This window comes from Pseudorca crassidens, chromosome 3 (genome assembly GCF_039906515.1).
Source record: "Pseudorca crassidens isolate mPseCra1 chromosome 3, mPseCra1.hap1, whole genome shotgun sequence".
NCBI classification, from domain to species: Eukaryota; Metazoa; Chordata; class Mammalia; order Artiodactyla; family Delphinidae; genus Pseudorca; species Pseudorca crassidens.
In genome coordinates, this window is record NC_090298.1 from 162,642,387 (window position 1) to 162,667,926 (window position 25,540).

Genomic DNA, 25,540 nt, shown 5'->3' on the forward strand with positions numbered 1-25,540 from the left:
AAAAAGCAAAAGCGGGGGGGGGGGGGGGGGACAAGAGGGAGAGGACAAATGAAAAAAATAATGAAACAAAGGTCCACAATTTGACCCAATTGGAAATCCAAAATATACAGAATTTACACAATGAAAAAGATGAAAGGGCACTACTTGCTTTGGTGCCTCAACAACATAGTTTATGAAGTAATTTTGCCATCTGTTGGGCTGCACTAATTCTCAAACTTTCATGCAAATAATAAATACTAGGGCTCAAATTACAGTTATACCTGGGATCCCACTAAATTTAAGCAAGGTACCCCTGATAAATTTAGGGGAGTTACTAGATATCATATAGAAGACTAATAGGTGTATTTCGCCTTAACTTTGAGAAGTGTTATCTTACCTAAATTCCCTGTGGTCTTATCACCCACTGTCCTAAAATAGCCACCCCCAGCAAGGAAGGTCTGATCCAGTGAATTATAAATGAAATTTTAATTTAGTCTTTGCCACTTTCAAATTATATTGATAAATGAGACACCACTGACCTTACCCCCTAGTTAAATATGGCCCAGTGTAAATTTAACAGGGTTTTGAAAGATTGAAAAACATTGTATAAATCTGTTTAGTGAGGAGGTGATTAACCCCCTGTGCTTTTCCTTTTAATAGCCTTATTTGGTTTCTTCTCAACCCTGGAAAAAATGAATGACACCTCACACTGGATTACAGCAACCTTGAGGCTGTGATTTCACCAAATAAGCCCCAATTCCCAGCCCCCAACATAATGGAAATTACTGGCTTCACCCACTCAGCAACGTAAATATCCTGCTCCCACAGATTTGGCTAAGTCTATTCTGTTCAGTGTCTATTTCAGCAGCTTCTCAGCTGCAGTTGGCCTTCACCTCGAAGGGGCATGGTACACCTTTACCTAGTTACCCTCAGGGAACCTCAACACCACTGTGACCATGCACAGTCTCTGCAGGCAGGCTCTGAACTGTAGCCACCTTGGTCCAGAAGCACAGGTGTGACATTACACCAACGACATCCTCTTTCTGAGGACATCAGAACATAAAAATATTGACAAAAAGAGCTCCTAAGCAGTAGACAGGCCATTGCTGGTATACGATGTGAGGTTCCTGCCACCTAGCTTAAATTCCTAACAATTATTTGGTAACCTGGGGCCCGCTCTCCCTGACACAGTGAAGAAATAACTGTTGTCCCTCTCTGGACCCACAACCTTGTCTAGATTCTTCTGGTGTTCTGGAGGCATCTTATTCCTTGTTTATGAATTTTACTTGAGCCCATTTATACTATTACTTGTACATCGGCCCACCTTGAATATTCCCCCTACAAAAAACAAAAAGGCTCTGGACTCAGGTCAAACTGCCAGATGACAGGCACTTACTTCCCTTAGTGCCATCAGACACTGATTCACAGTAGAGGCTTCAGTGACCTCGTCTCCTGCCCCTGGAGTTGCCATCAGTAACTGCCCTAGGCTCCACGCTATATGCCATTCGAGCTGCAGTTATCCCTTCTGACAGAGCTGTGCTAAACACAGATAGCCCTGAGCATGTGACCCTTCACCCAGATTCCCATTGTAATTTGGGACCTGTGAACAGCACCCCAAGAGCTCAGCTCAGCTATGGAGACCCCCTTCAGGCAAGATACAGCTAAACCTGGGCCCCCTGCCATAACCTACCTGCAGGAGGGGTGGCCTACCCTCTCTTCAGTCCCTTTCTGAAGGTCACCCCCTTCCCAGACCCCTAGGCTCCTTGGGGAGCTCCTTAGGATTCTCTGAGTGAAAAGCAGTGGGAGTTTTAGGCATTAGAGACAACATCTCCACATTCATACATGATCCAGCTCAGGCAGAGTTGCTGCTTTTCATCCCTTATTTGGGACATTCTGACGAAGGATGGGACTCAAGGGTGCACAACTGACAAAACATCAGGCTGTCATCTTAGCACTGACCAGCAACTGGCTCCATCAGCATGTGTTTATAGACCCCTGGATGGTTGTCTAAGAGTTGCCCCTTTGTGGTAAAAGAATTCTGAGACTCTCTTGCCTAACAGATACCCACGATATAAATCAAGGTAGGGATTTCCCTGGTGGTCCAGTGGTTAAGACTCTGTGCTTCCACTGCAGAGGGCACCGGTTCAGTCCCTGGTCAGCAAACTAAGATCCCACATGCTGAGGAGGCACACACACAAAAAAATTAAGGTAACACTCGTCTGTCCATGTCAGAGTTCCAGGCGCTGCTAATAGTAACCAAGGCACTCATTTCACTTCTCAGAATATCCAGTGCTGCACTGTGGAACACAGCATTCAGTGTAGTTTAACCCTCTCTTGTAAGTCTCAGAGTCTAGGCCTCATAAAAGCACCAAAATGGCTCATTGAAATAACTTCAGATCAGTTGATTGAAAGATGACCTCTTTCAGCCATCAGTCATCTGAGATGGATATTAAGGCATCTGACTTCATCTTTTTTTTTTTCCTAATAACACTTTATCTTTCTCTATAGCAGTTTTAGGTTTATAGAAAACTTGATTACAGAGTACAGAGTTCCCACTTAACCCCTTTGCCTTCATATAGTTTGCCCTGTATTTTTTTGGGGGGCCATGCCACAGGGCATGCGGGATCTTAGTTCCCCCACCAGGGATTGGACCCACGCCCCCTGCAGTGGAAGCAGGGAGTCCTAACCACTGGACACCCAGGGAGGTCCCTGCCCTATTTTTTATATCTAGTATTACTGTGGTACATTTGTTACATTTGATGAACCAATACTGATGCATTAAAGTCTGCAATTTACAATAGCGTTGACTCTTATGTTAGACAGTCTGGGCTTTGGCAACATAAAATGAGTTGTGTCCATCATATCTGTATCATGTATTCTACTTTCATGCTCTAAAAGGCCCCTGTGCTCCACCTATTCATTCATTCCTCCCTCCCACCCGAAATCCCTGGCAGCTGAAGGTCTTACTCATAGTTTTTTCCTTTCCAGAACTATGGTTGGAATAATACAGTGTGTAGCCTTGTCATATTGGCTGCTTTCACTTAGCAATATGATTTAAGGTTTCTCCATGTCTTTTTGGTTTGATACCTCGTGTTCTTTTAACACTGAAAAATATTTCATTGTATTGATGTTCCAGTGATGATTTTTCCATTCACCTGTTGAAGGATATCTTGTTTACCTCTAAGTCTTGGCAATCACGAGTAAAGCTTTTATAAAAATTCATGCACAGGTTTTTTTTTTATGAACATAAGTTTTCAGCTAATGTGGCAAAATACAAAGGAGCCTGATTGTTGGATTGTATGGTTAAGAATAGGTTTAGTATTTTAAGAAACTGCCTGTTTTCCAAAGTAGACATACCGTTTTCCATTCCCACCAGCATTGAGAATGGAACAGGGTTCCTGTTGCTGTACATTGTCTCTGTCCTTTGGTGTTCTCAGTTTTTTGAATTTTAGTATTCTGATAAGTATCTAGTAATAATCTCATTCTTCTTTTATTTGCAATCCTAATGACATATGATGTGGAGTGTCTTTTCTTATGCTTATTTACCATCCATGTGTCTTATTTTGTCCATTTTTAATAGTGTTGCCTGTCTTCTTATCGTTGAGTTTTGAGTTCTTTGGATATTTCAAATAGCAGTCCTTTATCAGATAAGTGGTTTGCAGAGATTTTCTCCCAGTCTATGGCTTATTTTCAGTCTCTTAACCCTGTCTTTCATAGAGCAAACTGTCATTTTAATGAAGTCAATTTACTAATTTTTTTCTTTCTTCAGTCCTACTTTTGGTGTGTTGAATCAAAAAACTCATCACCAAACCCAAGGTCATGTAGATTTTCTCCTATGTTACCTTTTTTCTCAATATTTTAAAAACTTGAAGTATAGTTGATTTACAGTGTTGTGTCAGTTTCTGCTATACAGCAAAGTGGTTCAGCTGTACACATATATACATTTTTAATACTCTTTTCCATTATAGTTCATCATAGGATATTGAATATAGTTTCTCCGTGCTGTACAATAGGACCTTGTTGTTCATCTATTCTATGTATAAAAGCTTCCATCTGCTAACCCCAGCCTCCCACTCCATCCCTCCCCCACCCCCTCCCCCTTGGCAGCCGCCAGTCTGTTCTCTATGTCCATGATTCTGTTTCTGTTTCATAGATAGGTTCACTTTCTCCTGTGTTATCTTCTAGGAGTTCTGTAGTTTTGCCTTTTACATAAGATCTGTGGTCCATTTGGGGTTAATTTTTGCAAAAGGTGTAGGATCTGTGTCTAGACGTTCTTTTTTTCAATGTGGATATCTAGTTTTCCTGGCACTATTTGTTGAAAAGACTGTCGTTTCTTCATTAAATTGCCTTTGATCCTTTGTCAAAGATGAATTGACTAGATTTGTTTGGATCTATAGGAAATCATTGACTTTGTATGTTAACTAACCTTCAGTCTTACTGTACTCTCTTATTAGTTCAGGGGTTTTCTTTGTTGTTGTTGATTCTTTTTCTCCATAATCATGTCCTACATGACAAAAGACAGTTTTATTTCTTACTTCCCATTCTGTATACCTTACATGTCCTTTTATTCTGTAAGCTTCCAGTACAGTGTTGACTAGGACTTGTGAGAGAGGGGACATCATTGCCTCCTGATCTTACCAGGGAAGCATCTAGCTTCTCACCATTAAGTGTGATGTTAACTGCAGGTTTTTTGTAGATGGTCTTTCTCAAGAAGAAGAAGTTCCTCTCTTTCTAGTGTGCTATCATAAATGGATTTTGGATTTTTTCAAATGCTTTTACATTTTCATCTGTTTCATTCCTCATATTAATAATTTGGATTTTCTTCTTTCTTCTTTTTTTTTTTTTTGGCCGTGCTGTGTGGCTTGTAGTATCTTAGTTCCCCAACCAGGGATTGAACCCAAACCCTCAGCAGTGAAAGCACAGAGTCTTAACCACTGGACCACCAGGAAATTCCCATGTCTTTTCTCTTTTTTTCTCAGCTTATATAGACATTTCTGAATTTCATCTCTTCAAAAAACAGATGTTTTGTTGATTTTTCTCAATGATTTCTTGTACTTTCATTGATTTCTTCTCACATTGTTACATCTCTTCCTGTGCTTACTTTGGGCTTAATTTCCTCTTCTTTTTTCTACTTTTTAAGGCTAAACGCTTAGGATCATTAATTACAGATCTCTTTCTTCAAGTGTATGCCTTCAATGCCATAAACTTCCCTCTACGCCCACCCTATTTTTGCTGCATTCCACAAGTTTCAGTAAATTGTACATTCATTTTTATTTAATCAAGGTAATTTTTAATTGCTGTTGAAACTTTTTCTTTGATCCATGGGTTATTTAAAAGTGTGTTGTTTAATCTTGACGTATTTGAATGTTTTTAAATATCTATCATTGATTTCCAGGTTAACGCCTTTGTGTTCTGAGAGTATATTTTGTATGATTTCCCTTAAGATTAGTTAATATGTGTTTTATGTCCCAGAATGTGTTGTTTGTTTTGGCCACGCCACACAGCTTGCAGGATCTTAGTTCCCCAACCAGGGATCAAACCCGGCCCCATGGCAGTGAAAGCACCCAGTCCTAATCACTGGACCACCAGGGAATTCCCCCAGAATGTGTTCTATCCTTATGAATTTCCCATGTTAACTTGAGAAGGATGTGTATTCTGCTATTGTTTGATGAAATAATACACAGTTTTCAGTTATATCCGGTTGTTTGAGGGCACTGTTCAATTCAGCTCTGTGGCTTTTCTGAATTTCTTCCTGCTGGTTCTCGTAATCATTTATTAGAGGGGTGTTGAAGTCCAACTATAATAGTGGAGTTGTCTGTTTCTCCTTGTAATTCTATCCATTTTTCCCTGGTGTATTTTGCCACTGTGTTGTTGCTGTGCACGTAAGCACTAAGGATTACTTTGTCTTCTTGGAGACTTGACCCCTTTATCTTCATGCATTGCCCCTCTTTATCTCTGTGCTTTGTCAGAAAGTAATATGGATATTCTACTTTTAATGTTAACATGATAACATCTTTTTCCATCCCTTAGTCTTAATCCATCTGTCTTTATTGTGAATGCGGCTTTATTTCAGACAACATATAATTTTTTTAAATCCACTATGACAGTATGTGGCTTCAGTTGTTGTATTTTTAGACCATTGACCTTTTTATAGGTATAGTTGATTTACAATATTGTATCAGTTTCAGGTATACAACCTAATAATTCAAAATTTTTATAGATTATACTCCATATAAAGTTATTACAAAATATTGGCTATATTCCTTGTGCTGTACAATATACGCTTGTAGCTTATTTATTTTATACATAGTAGTTTGTACCCCTTAATCTCCCACCCGTCTTTCCCCTCCCCACTTCGCTCTCCCCATTTGTAACTGCTAGTTTGTTCTATCTGTGAGTCTGTTTTTGTTTTGTTATATTCATTTGTTTCTTTTAGATTCCCCATATAAGTGAAATCATACAGTATTTGTCTTTCTCTGTTGACTTATTTTACTGAGCATAATACCCTTCATCTATCCATGTTGTTGCAAATGGCAAAATTACATTCTTTTTTCTGGTCAAGAAGTATTCCATTGTATGTATGCACCACATCTTCTTTATCCATTCATCTGTCAATGGACACTTAGGTTGCCTCCATATCTTGGCTATTGTAAATAATGCTGCTGTGAACATTGGGGTGTGTGTATCTGTTTGAAATAGTGTTCATCTTCTTCAGATATATACCCAGGAGTGGAATTGCTGGATCATATGGTAGTTCTATTTTCAGTTTTTTGAGAAATCTCAGTACTGTTTTCCATATTAGTTGGCACTAATTTACATTCTTAGCAACAGTGTACAAGGGTTCCCTTTTCTCCACATCCTCACCAACATTTGTTATTTGTGGTCTTTTTGATGGTAGGTGTTCAGACAGGTGTGAGGTGATACCTCGATGTTTTGACTTGCATTTCTCTGATGCAGTGATGTTGAGCATCTTTTCATATGCTACTTGACCATCTGTATGTCTTCTTTGGAAAAATGTCTACTCAGGTCTTCTATCCATTTTTTAATCAGGTTTTTTTTGATACTGAGGTATATGAGCTGTTTATATCTTCTGGATATTAACCCCTTATCAGTCATATCATTTGCAGATATTTTCTCCCATTCAATGTGCTGTCTTCTCATTTTGTCGATGGCTTATTTACTTTTTAACCACAAAAAGTTTATTGGTACACATACCTTTCCATACTTTCTCCTGTATTTAAATTTTTTCTTTTTATTGGTATTTTATTGACATACAAAATACTTTAAATGTAGTATTAACCAAGTTTTTTTTACAGAATTTTTAATTTTTTTATTGGAGTACTGTATAGTTGATTAACAATGTTGTGTTAGTTTCAGATGTGCAGCATAGTGATTCAGTTATATGTATACATGTATCTATTCTTTTTCAAATTCTTTTCCCATTTGGGTTGTTACAGAATATTGAGCAGAATCCCCTGTGCTATGCAATAGGTCCTTGTTGGTTATCTATTTTAAATACAGTAGTGTGTATCTGTCAATCCCAAACTCCCAATTTATTCCTTCCTCCCACCACCTGTCCCCTTTAGTAACCATAAGTTTTTTTCTAAGTCTGTGAGCCTATTTCTCTTTTGTAAATAAGTTCATTTGTATCACGTCTTTTTAGATTCCCCATATAAGCAATATTATGATATTTGTCTTTCTCTGTCTGACTGCACTTAGTATGATAATCTCCAGGCCTGTCAATGGTTTCTTTAGATATGCAAAACCTTTTAAGTTTAATTAGGTCCCATTTGTTTCTTTTGCTTTTGTTTCCTTTGACCCCAGCCCCTTACTCTCTGCTCCCATATTTTTCCCTATGCATCTCTTCCATTTGGCTGTTCCTGAGTTGTATCCTTTATCATAAACCAGTAATAGTAAAGCCAAGTGTCTTCCTGAGTTCTCAGAATTGTTCTAGCAAATTACCAAACCTGAGGGAATGTCAAGGGAATCTATGACTTTGTAGGAGGCTGGGTAGAAATGTCAGTAGCCCAGGCACCCTGTTTGTGGCCAGCAGCTGAAGTGGGGGCAGTCTTGTGGGAGTGAGTGTTTATTAGTCTGTGAGGTCCGACACTAACTCCAGGTAGCATTCATATTGACTCAAACTGGTAGACACATATTTGATGACAGAGTTGGTGCAGTGGTGTTAAAAAGACACCACATATTTGACGTAAGGAGGGGAAACCACTGTCACAAGTGCTTCTGTCTTCTACCCCCACCTTTGGAGAGCAGGGAGGCTAGAGGAGACTCAAGTGGGTGTTTCCACCACACACACACACGCACGCCCCAGATCAGTTGCACTGTTACAAAATAGATTATTTTGAGGACAGTTCTTGTTAAGAACAGAGTATTCTGGACATGGCTACTTTTTTGTCTCGCTGATTTTGGAGACAGCAGTTTCCCGATGACCTAAATTCTCTGATGGGTCTATTGTTAACTTTTAGTTTGTTGTTTTTTCCCTATGAGGGTGCTAATGCCAGCTTCTAAGCTCCTTAACATGCCAGATCAGGAACCGGAAGTCTCTGACCTCAGTTTTTATTTTTGTCTGCTGACAGCTTTATACTTTCATCCCTCCTTATTCCTCTTTGTACCCCACATCTGTACAAAGTGCTAAGAAAGCCTGAGTGTTCCTTCCTTTGATGCTGTTAAGAGAGTAATAAGTCCATGGAAGTCCCTGCTCATGTGTGCAAACTGTCATCCTAGCTCACCCCCTAATCTCAATGAAAAAACCCAAGCCAGGCTCCTTACCTTGCTCTCCGAAGGCATTTCCCACCTGCTTGAGAGGCCCGCCCTGCCCTCCCCAGACACTTGAATTATAGAAGTAAAAAACTTCATACCCTCTTGGCATTGTGTGCTGTCGTCAGCCTACACATCTGAGCCAAATCTCAGATGGGGTCCACAAGAAAAGGGAACATGATCTGTATATTGCAACACACTGCTTAATTATTCTATTGAGGGACTTCCTGGTGGCGCAGTGGTTAAGAATCCACCTGCCAATGCAGAGGACACGGGTTCGAGCCCTGGTCTGGGAAGATCCCACATGCCGCGGAGCAACTAAGTCTGTGCACCACAACTATTGAGCCTGCGAGCCACAACTACTGAAGCCCGTGCACCTACAGCCCATGCTCTGCAACAAGAGAAGCCACCACAGTGAGAAAGAAGCCTGCACACCACAACAAAGAGTAGCCCCTGTCGTCACAACTAGAGAAAGCCTGCGCACGGCAACGAAGACCCGACGCAGCCAAAAAATAAATTAATTAAAAAAAATTATTCTATTGAAAAATCTTCCACATCTTTTTATACCAGTTCATGTTACCCTTTTTTTTAAATTTATTTATTATTTTTGGCTGCGTCAGGTCTTAGTTGTGGCATGCGGGATCTTTCATTGTGGCGTGCAGGGATTTTCGTTTAGGTGTGTGGGCTTCTCTGTAGTTGTGGCATGTGGGCTCCAGAGCGCGTGGGCTCTGTAGTTGTGGCATGCAGGTTTAGTTGCCCCACGGCGTGTGGGATCTTACTTTCCTGACCAGGGATCGAACCTGCATACCCTGCATTGGAAAGCGGATTCTTTACTACTGGACCACCAGGTAAGTCCCTTCACCCTTTATTTTTAAAAAGTGAATATGAGGGCTTCCCTGGTGGCGCAGTGGTTGAGAGTCCGCCTGCCGATGCAGGGGACGTGGGTTCGTGCCCCAGTCCAGGAAGATCCCACATGCCGCGGAGCAGCTAGGCCCGTGAGCCATGGCCGCTGAGCCTGCGCGTCCGGAGCCTGCGCTCCGCAACGGGAGAGGCCACAACAGTGAGAGGCCCACGTACCGCAAAAAAAAAAAAAAAAAGTGAATATGAGGGTGAGATTATGTAACCAGTTCTTACAAAATAGACACTTGTCTTGCTACCAGTTTTTTTTTTTTAACATCTTTATTGGGGTATAATTGCTTTACAATGGTGTGTTAGTTTCTGCTTTATAACAAAGTGAATCAGTTATACATATACATATGTTCCCATATCTCTTCCCTCTTGCGTCTCCCTCCCTCCCACCCTCCCTATCCCACCCCTCCAGGCTGTCACAAAGCACCGAGCCAATATCCCTGTGCCATGCGGCTGCTTCCCACTAGCTATCTACCTTACTACGTTTGTTAGTGTGTATATGTCCATGACTCTCTCTCACCCTGTCACAGCTCACCCTTCCCCCTCCCCATAACCTCAAGTCCGTTTTCTAGGAGGTCTGCGTCTTTATTCCTGCCTTACCCCTAGGTTCTTCATGACATTTTTTTTTCTTAAATTCCATATATATGTGTTTGCTACCACTTTTTGCTACCAGAATCTGTGAATTAAAACTCAGGTTGCCACATCACAGGGCAAACATAGTAAAATTATGTTTTTCTCCAAACTTCATTAATTCCTTATTTATTTTGTCATCACATATATTCAAAAAAGAATGTACAAAGTGTTTTTTTATATAAATTTTATTTATTTTTTATTTTTGGCTATGTTGGGTCTTCGTTGCTGTGTGCGGGCTTTCTCTGGTTGCGGCAAGCAGGGGCTACTCTTCATTGTGGTGCACGGGCTTCTCATTGCGGTGGTTTCTCTTGTTGCAGAGCAAGGGCTCTAGGCGCCTGGGCTTCAGCAGTTGTGGCACGCAGGCTCTAGAGTGCAGGCTCAGTAGTTGTGGTTTTTGGGCTCTAGAGCGCAGGCTCAGTAGTTGTGGCTCATGGGCTTAGTTGTTTCGCAGCATGTGGGATCTTCCCGGACCAGGGCTCAAACCCGTGTCCCCTGCATTGGCAGGTGGATTCTTAACCACTGCGCCACCAGGGAAGCCCATACAAAATGTTTTATTGGAAGATCTAGTAATAATAACAATATAAACATCTTTGTAATCATCAAGATTCATAACTGGGCCTTCAGGCAGTTTTTAGAGTCTCATGATGTTCTTGCTCCCTTGCTCATCTCTGTGCTGCCCCATAGATGATCTCTGTTGATTGTTTAGTTATTCATACCTTTACCATCTATTCTTTTCACTACACAGTGTTGTTTTAGTTTTGTCTGTTTTGACCTTTCAGTAAATGAGTATTAATGAAATTACGGTCAAAATGTTTTTTGGTTGGTTCTTTGCAGAAGTATGTTTCATACACATCTAGGGTCTACAGGCCAGTCAAGGTACTCATCCATTGCAGTGGTTATAGGGTTCGGCTTTTTCCAGTTAAAAAAATTTTTTTTGGTCGTGCCACACAACTTATGGGATCTTACTTCCCCAACTAGGGATTGAACCTGGGCCCTTGGCAGTGAAATCACGGAGTCCTAACCACTGGACCTCCAGGGAATTCTCTCCAGTTTAATTTTTAATCTCCTTAAAAATACATTTTCTATATTCTTGCATTAGTCTCCAAGAACATAAATCCTCTGGACATTAGAGAAAAATCGCTAAGCTGTAGATAGCGAGTTCGAATGTACAGGAAATGGCAGTGGAGTGCATCAGTTGATGCTTCCTCCATTCGTGCATAATTTACGTATTTGTCACCTATGGTCATCAACACTAGGGATTACTAAATTGACTAAATTTTTGTCCTAATCAGTGTGAAATGTAATCTGCTTGACATGTTGTTTCATTACTTCCTATTACCAATCAGACAGGTATTTTCTCATACATGATCTCGCATCTTCTGTTAAACATGTTTTGGTTATTTTCCCTTTTTTTTTCCCCCTTAACTATTGTGTCCGTTCATCTTACTTCGCACACTAACCCTTCAACATTGCATGTATTTTTTTCCACCTGTTGTTTGTCTTATAACTCCCTTAGTTTTAATATGTTTGAATTGGTCAGGCTCTTGCTTTAGGGCTTCTTCTTTTTTTGTTTTGGGGGGGGTTGTTTTAATTAATTTTTGTTTGTTGTTAGTCATCCATTTTATACATATCAGTGTATATATGTCAATCCTAGTCTCCCAGTTCATCACACCACAACCCCCATCCCTTACCGCTTTCCCCCCTTAGTGCCCATACGTTTTTTCTCTACTTCTGTGTCTCAATTTCTGCTAAGCAAACCAGTTCGTGTGTACCATTTTCTAGGTTCCACATATACGTGTTAATATACGATATTTGTTTTTCTCTTTCTGACTTACTTCACTCTGTATGATAGTCTCTAGATGCATCCACTTCTCTACAAATGACCTAATTTCATTCCTCTTTATGGCTGAGTAATATTCCATTATATATATGTACCACATCTTCTTTATCCATTCGTCTGTCGATGGGCATTTAGGTTGCTTCCATGACCTGGCTATTGTAAATAGTGCTGCAGTGAACATCGAGGTGCATGTGTCTTTTTGAATTATGGTTTTCTCAGGGTATATGCCCAATAGTGGGATTGCTGGGTCATATGGTAATTCTATTTTTAGTTCTTGAAGGAACCTCCATATTCTCCATAGTGGCTGTGTCAATTTACATTCCCACCAACAGGGCAAGAGGGTTCCCTTTTCTCCACACCCTCTCCAGCATTTGTTGTTTGTAGATTTTCTTATGATGCCCATTCTAACTGGTGTGAGGTGACACCTCATTGTAGTTTTGATTTGCATTTCTCTAATAATTAGTGATGTTGAGCAGCTTTTCATGTGCTTCTTGCCCATCTGTATGTCTTTGGAGAAATGTCTATTTAGGTCTTGTGCCCATTTTTGGATTGGGTGGTTAGTTTTTTTAACATTGAGCTGCATGAGCTGTTTATATATTTTGGAGATTAATCCTTTGTCAGATGATTTGTTTGCAAATATTTTCTCCCATTCTGAGGGCTGTCTTTTGGTCTTGTTTATGGTTTGCTTTGCTGTGCAAAAGCTTTTAAGTTTCATTAGGTCCCATTTGTTTATTTTTGTTTTTATTTCCATTACTCTAGGAGGTGAATCAAAAAAGGTCTTGCTGTGATTTATGTCAAAGAGTGTTCTTCCTATGTTTTCCTCTAAGAGTTTTGTAGTGTCCGGTCTTATATTTAGGTCTCTAATTCATTTTGAGTTTACTATTGTGTATGGTGTTAGGGAGTGTTCTAATTTCATTCTTTTACATGTACCTGTCCAGTTTTCCCAGCACCACTTATTGAAGAGGCTGTCTTTTCTCCACTGTATATCCTTGTTTCCTTTGTATAGATTAGTTGACCATAGGTGCGTGGGCTTTATCTCTGGGCTTTCTACCCTGTTCCATTGATCTGTGTTTCTATTTTTGTGCCAGTACCATACTGTCTTGATTACTGTAGCTTTGTAGTACAGTCTGAAGTCAGCCTGATTCCTCCAGCTTCGTTTTTCTTTCTCAAGATTGCTTTGGCTGTTCGGGGTCTTTTGTGTTTCCATACAAATTGTGAATTTTTTTTGTTCTAGTTCTGTGAAAAATGTCATTGGTAATTTGATAGGGATTGCACAGAATCTGTAGATTGCTTTGGGTAGTATAGTCATTTTCACAATGTTGATTCTTCCAATCCAAGAACATGGTATATCTCTCCATCTGTTTGTATCATCTTTAATTTCTTTCATCAGTGTCTTATAGTTTTCTGCATACAGGTCTTTTGTTGCCTTAGGGAGGTTTATTTCTAGGTATTTTTTTTTTGTTGCAATGGTAAATGGGAGTGTTTCCTTAATTTCTCTTTCAGATTTTTCATCACTAGGGTATGGGAATGCAAGAGATTTCTGTGCATTAATTTTGTATCCTGCAGCTTTACCACATTTATTGATTAGTAGTTTTCTGGTGGCATCTTTAGGATTCTCTATGTATAGTATCATGTCATCTGCAAACAATGTTAGTTTTACTTTTTCTTTTCCAATTTGTATTCCTTTTATTCTCTGATTGCCATGGCTAGGACTTCCAAAACTATGTTTAATAATAGTGGTGAGAGTGGACATCCTTGTCTTGTTCCTGATCTTAGAGGAAATGCTTTTACTTTTTCACCATTAAGAATGATGTTTGTTGGGCTTCCCTGGTGGCACAGTGGTTGAGAGTCCGCCTGCCGATGCAGGGGACACAGGTTCGTGACCCGGTCTGGGAAGATCCCACATGCCGCGGAGCGGCTAGGCCCGTGAGCCATGGCTGCTGAGCCTGCGCGTCCACAGCCTGTGCTCCGCAATGGGAGAGGCCACAACAGTGAAAGGCCAGTGTACCGCAAAAAAAAAAAAAAAATGATGTTTGCTTTGGGTTTGTCATATATGACCTTTATTATGTTGCCCACTTTCTAGACAGTTTTTATCATAAATTGATGTTGAATTTTGTCAGAAGCTTTTTCTGCATCTATTGAGATGATCATATAGTTTTTATTCTTCAATTTGTTAATGTGGTGTATCATATTGATTGACTTGCGTATACTGAAGAATCCTTGCATCTCTGGGATAAATCTCACTTGATTCATGGTGTATGATCCTTTTTAATGTGTTGGATTCTGTTTGCTAGCATTTTGTTGAGGATTTTTACATCTATATTCATCAGTGATATTGGTCTGTAATTTTCTTTTTTTATAGTATCTTTGTCTGGTTTTGGTATCAGTGTGATGGTGGCCTCATAGAATGAGTTTGGGAGTTTTCCTTCCTCTGCAATTTTTTGGAAGAGTTTGAGAAGGATGGGTATTAGCCCTTCTCTAAATGTTTGATAGAATTCACCTGTGAAGCCATCTGATCCTGGACTTTTGTTGGAAGTTTTTTTTTTTTTTTTTTTTTTGTGGTACGGGGGCCTCTCACTGTTGTGGCCTCTCCCATCGCAGAACACAGGCTCCGGACGCGCAGGCTCAGCGGCCATGGCTCACGGGCCCAGCCGCTCCACGGCATGTGGGATCCTCCTGGACCAGGGCATGAACCCGTGTCTCCTGCATCAGCAGGTGGACTCTCAACCACTGTGCCACCAGGGAAGCCCTGTTGGAAGATTTTTAATCACAGTTTCAATTTCATTACTTGTGATTGGTCTGTTCATACTTTGTTTCTTCCTGGTTCAGTCTTGGAAGGTTATACCTTTCTAAGAATTTGTCCATTTCTTCCAGGTTGTCCATTTTATAGGCATAGAGTTGCTTGTAGTAGTCTCTTAGGAAGGTTTGTATTTCTGCAGTGCTTGTTTTAACTTTTTTCCTTTCTAATTTTATTGATTTGAGTCCTCTTCCTCTTTTTTAAAAAAAATTTATTTTATTTATTTATTTTTGGCTGCTTTGGGTCTTCGTTGCTGCGTTGGGCTTTCTCTAGCTGCAGCGAGCAGGGGCTACTCTTCATGGCGGTGCATGAGCGTCTCATTGCAGTGGCTTCTCTTGTTGCGGAGCATGGGCTCTAGGCGCCTGGGCCTCAGTAATTGTGGCACATGGGCCCAGCTGCTCTGCAGCATGTGGGATCTTCCCAGACCAGGGCTCGAACCCATGTCCCATGCATTGGCAGGTGGATTCTTAACCACTGCACCACCAGGGAATCCCTCCCTCTTTTCCTTGATGAGTCTGGCTGATGGTTTATCACTTTTGTTGATCTTCTCAAAGAACCAGGTTTTAGTTTTATTGATCTTTGCTATTGTTTTCTTTGTTTCTATTTCATTGATTTCTGCTGTGATCTTTATGATTTCTTTCCTTCTACTAACTTTGGATTTTGTTTGTTCTTCTTTCTCTAATTCCTTTAGGTGTAAGGTTAGATTGTTTATTTGAGATTTTTCTTGTTTCTTGAGGTAGGCTTGTATAGCTATAAACTTCCCTCTTAGAATTGCTTTTGCTGCATCCCATAGGTTTTGGGTCATCGTGTTTTCATTGTCATTTGTCTCTAGGTATTTTTTTGATTTTCTCTTTGATTTCTTTAGTGATCTCTTGGTTATTTAATAACGTTTAGCCTCCATGTGTTTGTGTTTTTTACATTTTTTTCTCTGTAATTGATTTCTAATCTCATAGTGTTGTGGTCAGAAAAGATGCTTGATATGATTTCAATTTTCTTAAATTTACTGAGGCTTTATTTGTGGACCTAAGATGTGATCTATCCTGGAGAATGTTCTGTGCGCACTTGAGAAGAAAGTGTAATCTACTGTTTTTGGATGGAATGTTCTATAAATATCAATTAAATCTATCTGGTCTATTGTGCCATTTAAAGCTTGTGTTTCCTTACTAATTTTCTGTTTGGATGATCTGTCCATTGGTGTAAGTGAGGTGTTAAATTCCCCCACTATTACTGTGTTACTGTCAATTTCCTCTTCTAGAGCTGTTAGCAGTTGCCTTATGTATTGAGGTGCTCCTATGTTGGGTGAATATATAATTGTTACGTCTTCTTTTTGGATTGATCCCTTGATCATTATGTAGTGTCCTTCGTTGTCTTTCGTAACATTCTTTAAAGTCTATTTTATCTGATATGAGTATTGCTACTCCAGCTTTCTTTTGATTTCCATTTGCATGGAATATCTTTTTCCATCCCCTCATTTTCAGTCTGTATGTGTCCCTAGGTCTGAAGTGGGTCTCTTGTAGACAGCCTATATATGGGTCATGTTTTTGTATCCATTCAGCAAGCCTGTGTCTTTTGGTTGGAGCATTTAATCCATTCACGTTTATGGTAATTATCGATATGTATTTCCTATTACCATTTTCTTAATTGTTTTGGGTTTGTTATTGTAGGTCCTTTGCTTCTCTTGTGTTTCCCACTTAAGTTCCTTTAGCATCTGTTGTACAGCTGGTTTGGTGGTGCTAAGTTCTCTTAGCTTTTACTTGTCTCTAAAGCTTTTGATTTCTCCATCAAATGTGAGTGAGATCCTTGCTGGGTAATCTTGGTTGTAGGTTCTGCCCTTTCATTAAATATGTCATGCCACTCCCTTCTGGCTTCTAGAGTTTCTGCTGAGAAATCAGCTGTTAACTTTATGGGAGTTCCCTTGTATGTTTTTTGTCGTTTTTCCCTTGCTGCTTTCAATAATTTTTCTTTGTCTTTAATTTTTGCCAATTTGAATGGGACTCTGTGCTTCCTGGGCTTGGGTGGCTATTTCCTTTCCCATGTTAGGGAAGTTTTTGACTATAATCTCTTCAAATATTTTCTCAGGTCCTTTCTCTCTCTCTTCTCCTTCTGGGATCCCTATAATGCGAATGTTGTTGAGTTTAATGTTGTGCCAGAGGTCTCTTAGGCTGTCTTCATTTCTTTTCATTCTTTTTTCTTTATTCTGTTCTGCAGCAGTGAATTCCACCATTCTGTCTTCCAGGTCACTTACCCATTCTTCTGCCTCGGGTATTCTGCTATTGATTCCTTCTAGTGTATTTTTCATTTCAGTTATTGTATTGTTCATCTCTGTTAGTTTGTTCTTTAATTTTTCTAGATCTTTGTTAAACATTTCTTGCATCTTCTCCATCTTTGCCTCCATTCTTTTTCGGAGGTCCTGGATTGTCTTCACTATCATTCTGAATTCTTTTTCTGGAAGATAGCCTATCTCCATTTCATTTAGTTGTTTTTCTGGGGCTTTATCTTGTTCTTTCATCTGGTACATAGCTCTCTGCCTTTTCATCTTGTCTTTCTGTGAATATGGTTTTTGTTCCACAGGCTGCAGGATTGTAGTTCTTCTTGCTTCTAGGGCTTATTCCTCTTAAATGAGAAAGTTCTATTTTTGGATCAATGAAGCGTTTACTTGTGATTTCTAGAAGTGTCCCAGTTTTTTCTTTCACGTTTCAATCTATAATGAATTGGCTATTGCCCATGGAATACAGGGGAATACAATGTTTTTCCCAGTTAGATAACATTTTGTTAGAGATATATTTTGGGAGAGGTAACATCTTAGTGATGTTTGGGTTATTTCTAAAAACATCTTTCGTATTTTCATTTATCTCATTCTCCTTTAATGTTACCCAACAAAAATTTTAAATTTTTCCCATGAGGATCATTAAATATCTCGTTCATTCTTCTTTAGTACCGAATTAAATTTGTTCTGGAGGGAGCCAGATGCAAACTTCCAGATGGTCTTTCCTAGTGTAATCACATAGGAAGGGCTCAAGCCTACAAGCAGCGGGTTGTGACAACACATATAAAATAATTGTCTTCCAGAGAAGCTCATTAGAGCCTCAATACCCAGAGTGATTTTGGGGAGCAGATCACATAGGAACTCTGCCTAAGCATAATGAAAGTTCAGACGCTCATAATGAAAAGCGTTTATAATGTACCATAAACAGTTTAGACACACTGAGCCACTCTTATCAGGTTGGTGGGGTCACTCATAAATCCCAGTTCCCAGAGACCAACAAAGGACAAACATGGTGAGCAGGCATTCCTAAGAATCAGCGATCTCAGACTTGTTAGTAACTCTCTTCTGCACACTTCACAGTAGGACATTGTTTGTTAGGAGCAAGCGCTACAGATACACCATAGAAAGTGTAATTAGAGCTGATGCAAGCAGCTCAAGCAGGAAGTGGTTACTTCCTCACAAATTTAACAGCATCATGAACATGTGGAAATCATACATTTTTACTATGATCACTTAAAGTCTTACTGTTCTCTAATGGTAGGGTCCAGAGCACATTGGAAAAATTAGAGAAATGCTACACAAATAAATATTTCCATTTTAAGACCATCGATTCCTGTGAGAAAAACTTCTCAAGAACTGGGGATTTCTTTTCCTGTTCCTTAACTGAATAGATAAGTTCTACCATTGTAATTACTGTGTGGGAACCTTTTCTCTGTCCCCTGCACGTGGACATCAGTAGGTTAGTGATCTTTTACAGAGACCAGCATTTAGGGAAGTTATGTGGTTCCTATGCCCAGACGTTGCGCTGTCATGTCCCTGTGCACCACATGGAGGCATGGAAATGAGAGAAGTGGAAAGGCAGACTCTCAAGTGGCTGGTTGAGAATCACTGCCTCCTATAATTGGAGAAGATAAGTTTTATGTTTTTTAGAGGAAAGCACTGCTGGACCCTTTGTGTTTTATAATGATGGGCACGTTCACCATCAAACCATTGTGGTCTTCAGTGGACTCTGGTGCAAACTGCAATTCTTATTCAGTTCCCCAAGGTCAGCAAGGTCCAGGGTACACTGTTATGGTTTTGCCGGAAAATGCTCTTCTGGCATTTATCTTCTCAGTATATGCACATATATGTGGTAAAGATGGTGAGAAGCCACTCTGAATATAGGGATTTTGTGGAGGTCTAAGTTGTCATGCCTTCTTTCTCATGCCTGAGTACTAACTTCAGAATAGCTTCCTAGCCTCATGAAATAGGACAGAGATAAAAAGGAGTAACTGAGTATCTGTCAAATATTTTTACAGGCAAGTTAAACTTAATACTTTTCCACAAGATTATTTTTATTCAGCCAGTTGCATCTGACTACTTCTGATAGCCTGGAGTACTTTAGGACAATATGGCCAGCTGGGCCTAGTGATAAGCTGGATTTCCACAGGTCTCCTGTCCTTGTCACTTTTGGTGATGGGAATGGAAGAAAAAGCTTCCAGTTCACTGTGTTTTTTTCCATTAAAACCTCATGCAAGGGGCTTCCCTGGTGGCACAGTCGTTAAGAATCCACCTGCCAAAGCAGGGGACATGCATTCAAGCCCCGGTCCAGGAAGATCCCACATGCCACAGAGCAGCTAAACCCATGCGCCACAACTACTCAAGCCCGCACACCTAGAGCCTCGTGCTCTGCAACAGGAGAAACCACCGCAACGAGAAGCCCACACACCACAACAAAGAGTAGCCCCCACTTGCCGCAACTAGAGAAAGCCCGCACGCAGCAACGAAGACCTGACACAGCCCAAAATTAAGTTATAAAAAAAAAAAACACCTCATGCAAATGTGATCCTGTGTTTCATGGAGTGCTATGTGATAGATATGGTGGGTATTAAAGGAGGTGGATTTTTCTTACGAGGAGTTGATGATCTGGAAATACTTCTTTCATTTGGAGTTCACATTTCTCCAGCGTGCTCTGGATCCTACTGTTAGAGAATGATAAGACTTAAGTGATCATAGTAAAAATGATTTCCATGTGTACATGATGCTGTTGAATGTGAGGAAGTGGTCATATAGAGAATAAGGATTTTGATGATCAAGTCACAGAATAAATATTTCAATAACAGCATCATATGTGAACTTCTTGTGAATGGACTACAGATTCCCACTACTGTCCATCTCACCCATCTTCCTGTACACATATTTGTGATGTTTTAGGACCCAGTGGCCTTTGAGGATGTGGCTGTGAACTTTACCTTGGAGGAGTGGGCTCTGCTGGGGCCTTCACAGAAGAAACTCTACAGAGATGTGATGCGGGAAACCTTGAGGAACCTGGCCTCAATAGGTAAGGATGATGACATTCCTTCACTTAATCAATTAGAGAACAAGTGTTTCCTGCCCATCAGTGTTGTTCTAAGATGTGGAATGGGGAAAGGGAATACTTTGGTAAGTAAATCATAGTTTGAGGTCATCATAGACCTGTGAAATAATAATTTTCCTATAATTTATTGATCTTTTTGGTTGGCATTTCAGGGGAAAAATGGGAAGACCATAACACTGAAGATCAGTACAAAAACCAGGGAAGAAATCTGAGGTGAGTTGCACTCACAGTTTAAAGCAGTGTCCCACAAGAGAATCTTCTTATGTCATGAAATTTAGAAACAAGTAGACACAAAAGGGCCCAGCTTCAAATTTATTTATTCTCAGAAAATTTTTACCAAAAAAATGTTTTCTTAACTGTGTCATGGATGTTCATTGTTTCCCAAATAGTTTACTTTAAAACATATTCAGAGACTGCATATATGAATATCACTATGATAATAGCAATGGTTGAGCTTTCTTGTAGAGCATTCAGTATATTCACTTTCAAACTTACATGGTGCAGAAAAACCTAATACTTTCCCGATAAATGATAAAAATGTAATACTAATATTTACTGTAAAATCATTAACAAAGAAATCATTAACAGTGTGCTTCTAATTTTTTTTTAACAGAAGCCATACATTACGGAGATGCTGTGAAAGTGAAGAAGGTAGTCAGTGTGGCGAAAATATCAGCCTTATTCCAAATCTTAATCTGAACAAGAATTCTACTGCAGTAAAACCATGGGAGTGCAGTGTGTGTGGAAAAGTCCTCATGAGTCGTTCATCCTTTAATAGGCACGTTAGATCTCACACTGCACCCAAACCATCCAGGTATCAGGAATGTGGAAAGAAGCCTTATAAATGTAAGGTATGTGGAAAAGCCTTCAGTTATCTCCAGCCTTTTCAGAAACATGAAAGTAATCATAGTATAGAGAAATCCTATAAATGTAAGGAATGTGGGAAATCATTTAGATATCGCCAATCTGTTCGAAAACATGAACGGACTCACACTGGAGAAAAACCCTATCAATGTAAACAATGTGGGAAAGCCTTTCGATATCATCAAACCTTTCAAACACATGAAAGAACTCACACAGGGGAGAAACCGTATGAATGTAAGCAATGTGGTAAAGCCCTCAGTTGTCCAAGTTCCTTTCGAAGTCATGAAAGGACTCATACTGGAGAAAAACCCTATGAATGTAAAAAGTGTAGTAAAGCCTTCAGTTGTCCCAGTTCTCTTCGAAAACATGAGAGAACTCATACAGGAGAGAAACCTTATGACTGTAAGGAATGTGGGAAAGCCTTCATTTCTCTTGGAAGCTTTCAAAGACACATGATAACACATACTGGAGTTGGACCTTATAAATGTAAAGAATGTGGAAAAGCATTCAATTGTCCCAGTTCATATAGAATACATGAAAGATCTCACACTGGAGAAAAACCCTATGAATGTAAGCAGTGTGGTAGAGCCTTCAGTTGTTCCAGTTCCTTTCGAACACATGAAAGAACTCACACTGGAGAGAAACCTTATCAATGTAAGGAATGTGGAAAAGCCTTCCACTGGCTCACCACTTTTCAAGTCCATGTGAGAACTCACACTGGTGAAAAACCCTATATATGTAAGCAGTGTGGTAAAGCCCTCAGTTGTCCCACTTCATTTCGAAGACATGAACGGACTCACACTGCAGAGAAACCCTACGAATGTAAGCAATGTGGGAAAACCTTCAGTTCTCCTTTAGGTTTGCAAATACATGAAAGAACTCACACTGGAGAGAAACCCTATAAATGTGAGAAATGTGGGAAAGCATTTGTTTCTCTCACAAGCTTTCGAAGACACATGATGACGCACACTGGAGATGGACCTTATAAATGTAAGGAATGTGGGAAAGCATTTAATTGTCCTAGTTCATTTCGAATACATGAAAGAACTCACACAGGAGAGAAACCCTATGAATGTAAAATATGTGGTAAAGCCTTCAGTTGTTCCAGTTATGTTCAAGTACATGAAAGAACTCATACTGGAGAGAAGCCCTATGAATGCAAGGAATGTGGGAAAGCCTTCATTTACCGCACAACCTTTCGAGGTCACATGAGAATGCACACTGGTGAGAAACCGTATAAGTGTAAAGACTGTGGGAAAGCCTTTAGTCGACCCAGTTCATACAGAAGCCATGAAAGAATTCACACTGGAGAGAAACTTCTTGAATGTAAGCATTGTGGGAAAGCCTTTAATTGGCCCACATCCTTACATAAACATGTCATGAGAATGCACACTGGATATAAGTGATAAATACAAGAGTTTCCTATTTTAACAAATACTGGGCTGGCCAAAAAGTTCATTCGGGATTTTCCGTAACATCTTACAGAAGAATGAACTTTCTGGCCAACCCAATACATTCAAAGTCATATGAAAACTCTACTGGAGAGAAATGCTATAACATGTAAATAATATGGGAAAGCCTGATGTAGATTAATTCACATATAATGCTCCAAAAAATTCATAACATGAAACGTTTTAAAAGTTAAAAATATATCTTTATCAGTGGCTTATTCTGAAACTCAGTCTCTAATTATGGATTCTACTTGTTAATTTTGCAAATGAACACAACACTGAGTTGAAACAATTCTGTAAGTACTCTTTAAGCAATAGTATATAAGCTTAGTAGGTAGTATTTTTCCTTAAATTAGCTTATAGAATTTTTGTCTTTCCATTTTGAAATCTGTTGGATCCATGAGTGAACTGGAATATAATTGTAATGTGCCAATATTATATAATGTGCCAAAAATATGTAATTTTTGTTGTTCTGTAAGTAAAGGGGGCATGGACTAATGACACTCTGGTAGTTGTTGGGATTTTCCTATTGGCTTCATGTGGCAGGTACTGGATATTTCTTACCCATTGTAAATATGCCTCTTTTACTAGAAAAACTTTTCTCTTGTCAGAAGAGCCTTCTTCCATTTTTTCCTTGCTAATAAATAGTTGGCATAAATTTGTAATTATGTGAAGTTTAACACAGAGTATAATCTCATTTAACTTAGTATTTACATCTTTTCTCTTTGTCATTTTCTCTTTACTCTTTGTCATTCCATCTGACTGTGATTTGGGGAAGAGACTTTAAGACACCCATGTTGACATCAACTGCATACTTAAACAAAGCAACTTTACATTGTTTACAAGTGCAATTATTTTAAATTCGTAGCTACAATATCTTTGCACTGAAGCAACATTTTTCCCCCACCAATGCATTAAAAATTCTCCTACATTATTCTGATATCACCAGTTAGTGTCTCTTTACCCATAATTCAATTAGAATAATTATATCACTGAAGTCAACTAGTGGTATTACCATCCCTTCATTCATATTGAGCACCTACTATGTGCCTGTGCTGTAAATACAACAGTGATCATAACTGATGTGGTTACTGCTCTCACATTGCAAGTCTGTGAGATTAAATATAAACATCACATTTCTAGCTACTTTTTAAAGTGTTATTAACATTTAAGTTCTGATTCATTTTTGTAATAACCTTGTATGTTAATGGACCAGTAAGTCTTTATATTTGCAAAAAGAAAAGAGACCTACCTGTTACAGGACACTAAAATGTAGAATTGGAGATGCTCTCCTGGAATGTGTTGTTAACATGGGTAATATGTTGTAACCTACATTTTCTAGAACCTGTTCTTTTCATGGTTCTATGTTAGAATTCACCACTAGCCTCCCTTGCATGACACTTGGAAGGCAAAGTGAAGAAGGCCTTAGTTCTTGAGCCACACAGGAGTTTCACATATACCTGGTTCTAAACCATTTTCCTGATTCTTTGCCCTGCCAGTCCAAAGTAGGCTCATTACCACCAGCTACATGACTTCCATTTTCTCAGACCTGTTGGTTTCCACAGATACCTCCACAAGTTCCACAGCAAAGATCCCTCACAGTTTGGATTTTCCTGCAAGTCCTCATGTGTCCACCAGGCAACAAATTTAGACTGCTGTGATTGAGAACGTTTTGTGAAGCACTGACTCATCTCTTCTCTATATTGTATTTGTATAAGGTCTAATTTGTGTAGTGAACACATTGTTCTGTTGATATTGCTAGTGACTGTGTGTTCTTGATTCCACTATAGCAGCTACAGTGGTGCAGTCAGAAGAAAGCATGTGGTCCTGTAGTGAGTTCCTCTACTGCACTGTGCAGTGACTTCTGTGGCCCAATCCTTCCATGTGAGAATTAGCACCTTCCTCTTATCGGATAGATTATGGATATTTCCAATCACTCACAATTGAACATAATTTCTCAGTACATTTTCAGTTATGACTGATTGTATGTGATTGAAAACAATGGTTTTTTTTTGTCAAATGCTTCTCTTTCAAAAAATCTTGTATACTAACAAATATTATCTTTTCTATTTCCTAATAGGATATATTGAAACATCCCATTGCAATTGTAGATTTTTAGATCAAGTTTGTGGTTTTTTTCAAGGTAATCATTATACATTTTGATTCAGTATTACCATGTATATTCTTCCTCAGGCAAATTTTTTTTCATAGTTAGAATTTTTGTCATGAAACGGATTTCTCATTTGTTCTTAATTAAAAACTTAAATCATGGTTTTGTTACTGCCTTCTTGCCAAAAACTGCCAGGTTCACACTTGTATTCAAATAGAGGGGCGTGGGGGAGGGATAAATTGGGTGACTGGGGTTGACATATACACACTACTGTATATAAAATAGATAACTAATGAGAACCTCCTGTATAGCACAGGGAACTCTACTCAATACTCTGTAATGGCCTATATGGGAAAAGAATCTAAAGAGTAAATGTATGTATAACTAACTCACTTTGTTGTACACCTAAAACTAACACAACATTGTACATAACTATACTCCAATAAAAATTTTTTTGGAAAAATGGATCAGAAAAAGCAATGTAAAAACAACAACAACAAATAGAGGGGCATAACGAATCATCATAATAAGGATGAACACAAACCATAAATGATAATGGGTCATATCAGTAAGAGACTGTCCAAAAGGTCTTACAGGATTTGGACTTGTGTTAGGTATTACCTCCTTTTCCAATCAACTGAGGCTTTATGAGTTTAGGTAAATTGTCAAGAACACAAACCTGGCAAGGGACAAAGACAGGGTTACTATTCCAAGCAAGGCTTTCTTGCTCAGAAGCTACTCTTGATGCTAATTTTTCAGCATCCCTCTTCTACTAGGCACTGTAGACTCAAATCATACACAATTTAGCATAAATAGGGCACTACACACTCTGGATATATAGGT

The 25,540-nt window shown here is 39.3% G+C and overlaps 1 protein-coding gene across 2 annotated transcripts in view; it reads left to right on the forward strand.

The window, feature by feature from the left end:
* LOC137222339 (zinc finger protein 791-like) overlaps positions 1-24,340 on the forward strand; it is a 50,424-nt gene extending 26,084 nt beyond the window's left edge. For both annotated transcript variants that reach the window (XM_067733409.1, XM_067733410.1), the window contains 3 exons: positions 20,110-20,236; positions 20,425-20,485; positions 20,886-24,340. In XM_067733409.1, the coding sequence (XP_067589510.1) occupies positions 20,110-20,236; positions 20,425-20,485; positions 20,886-22,542 (1,845 nt within the window). In that variant the 3' untranslated portion in view covers positions 22,543-24,340. The remainder of the gene's footprint in view (positions 1-20,109; positions 20,237-20,424; positions 20,486-20,885) is intronic.
* Positions 24,341-25,540: the final 1,200 nt, after the last annotated feature.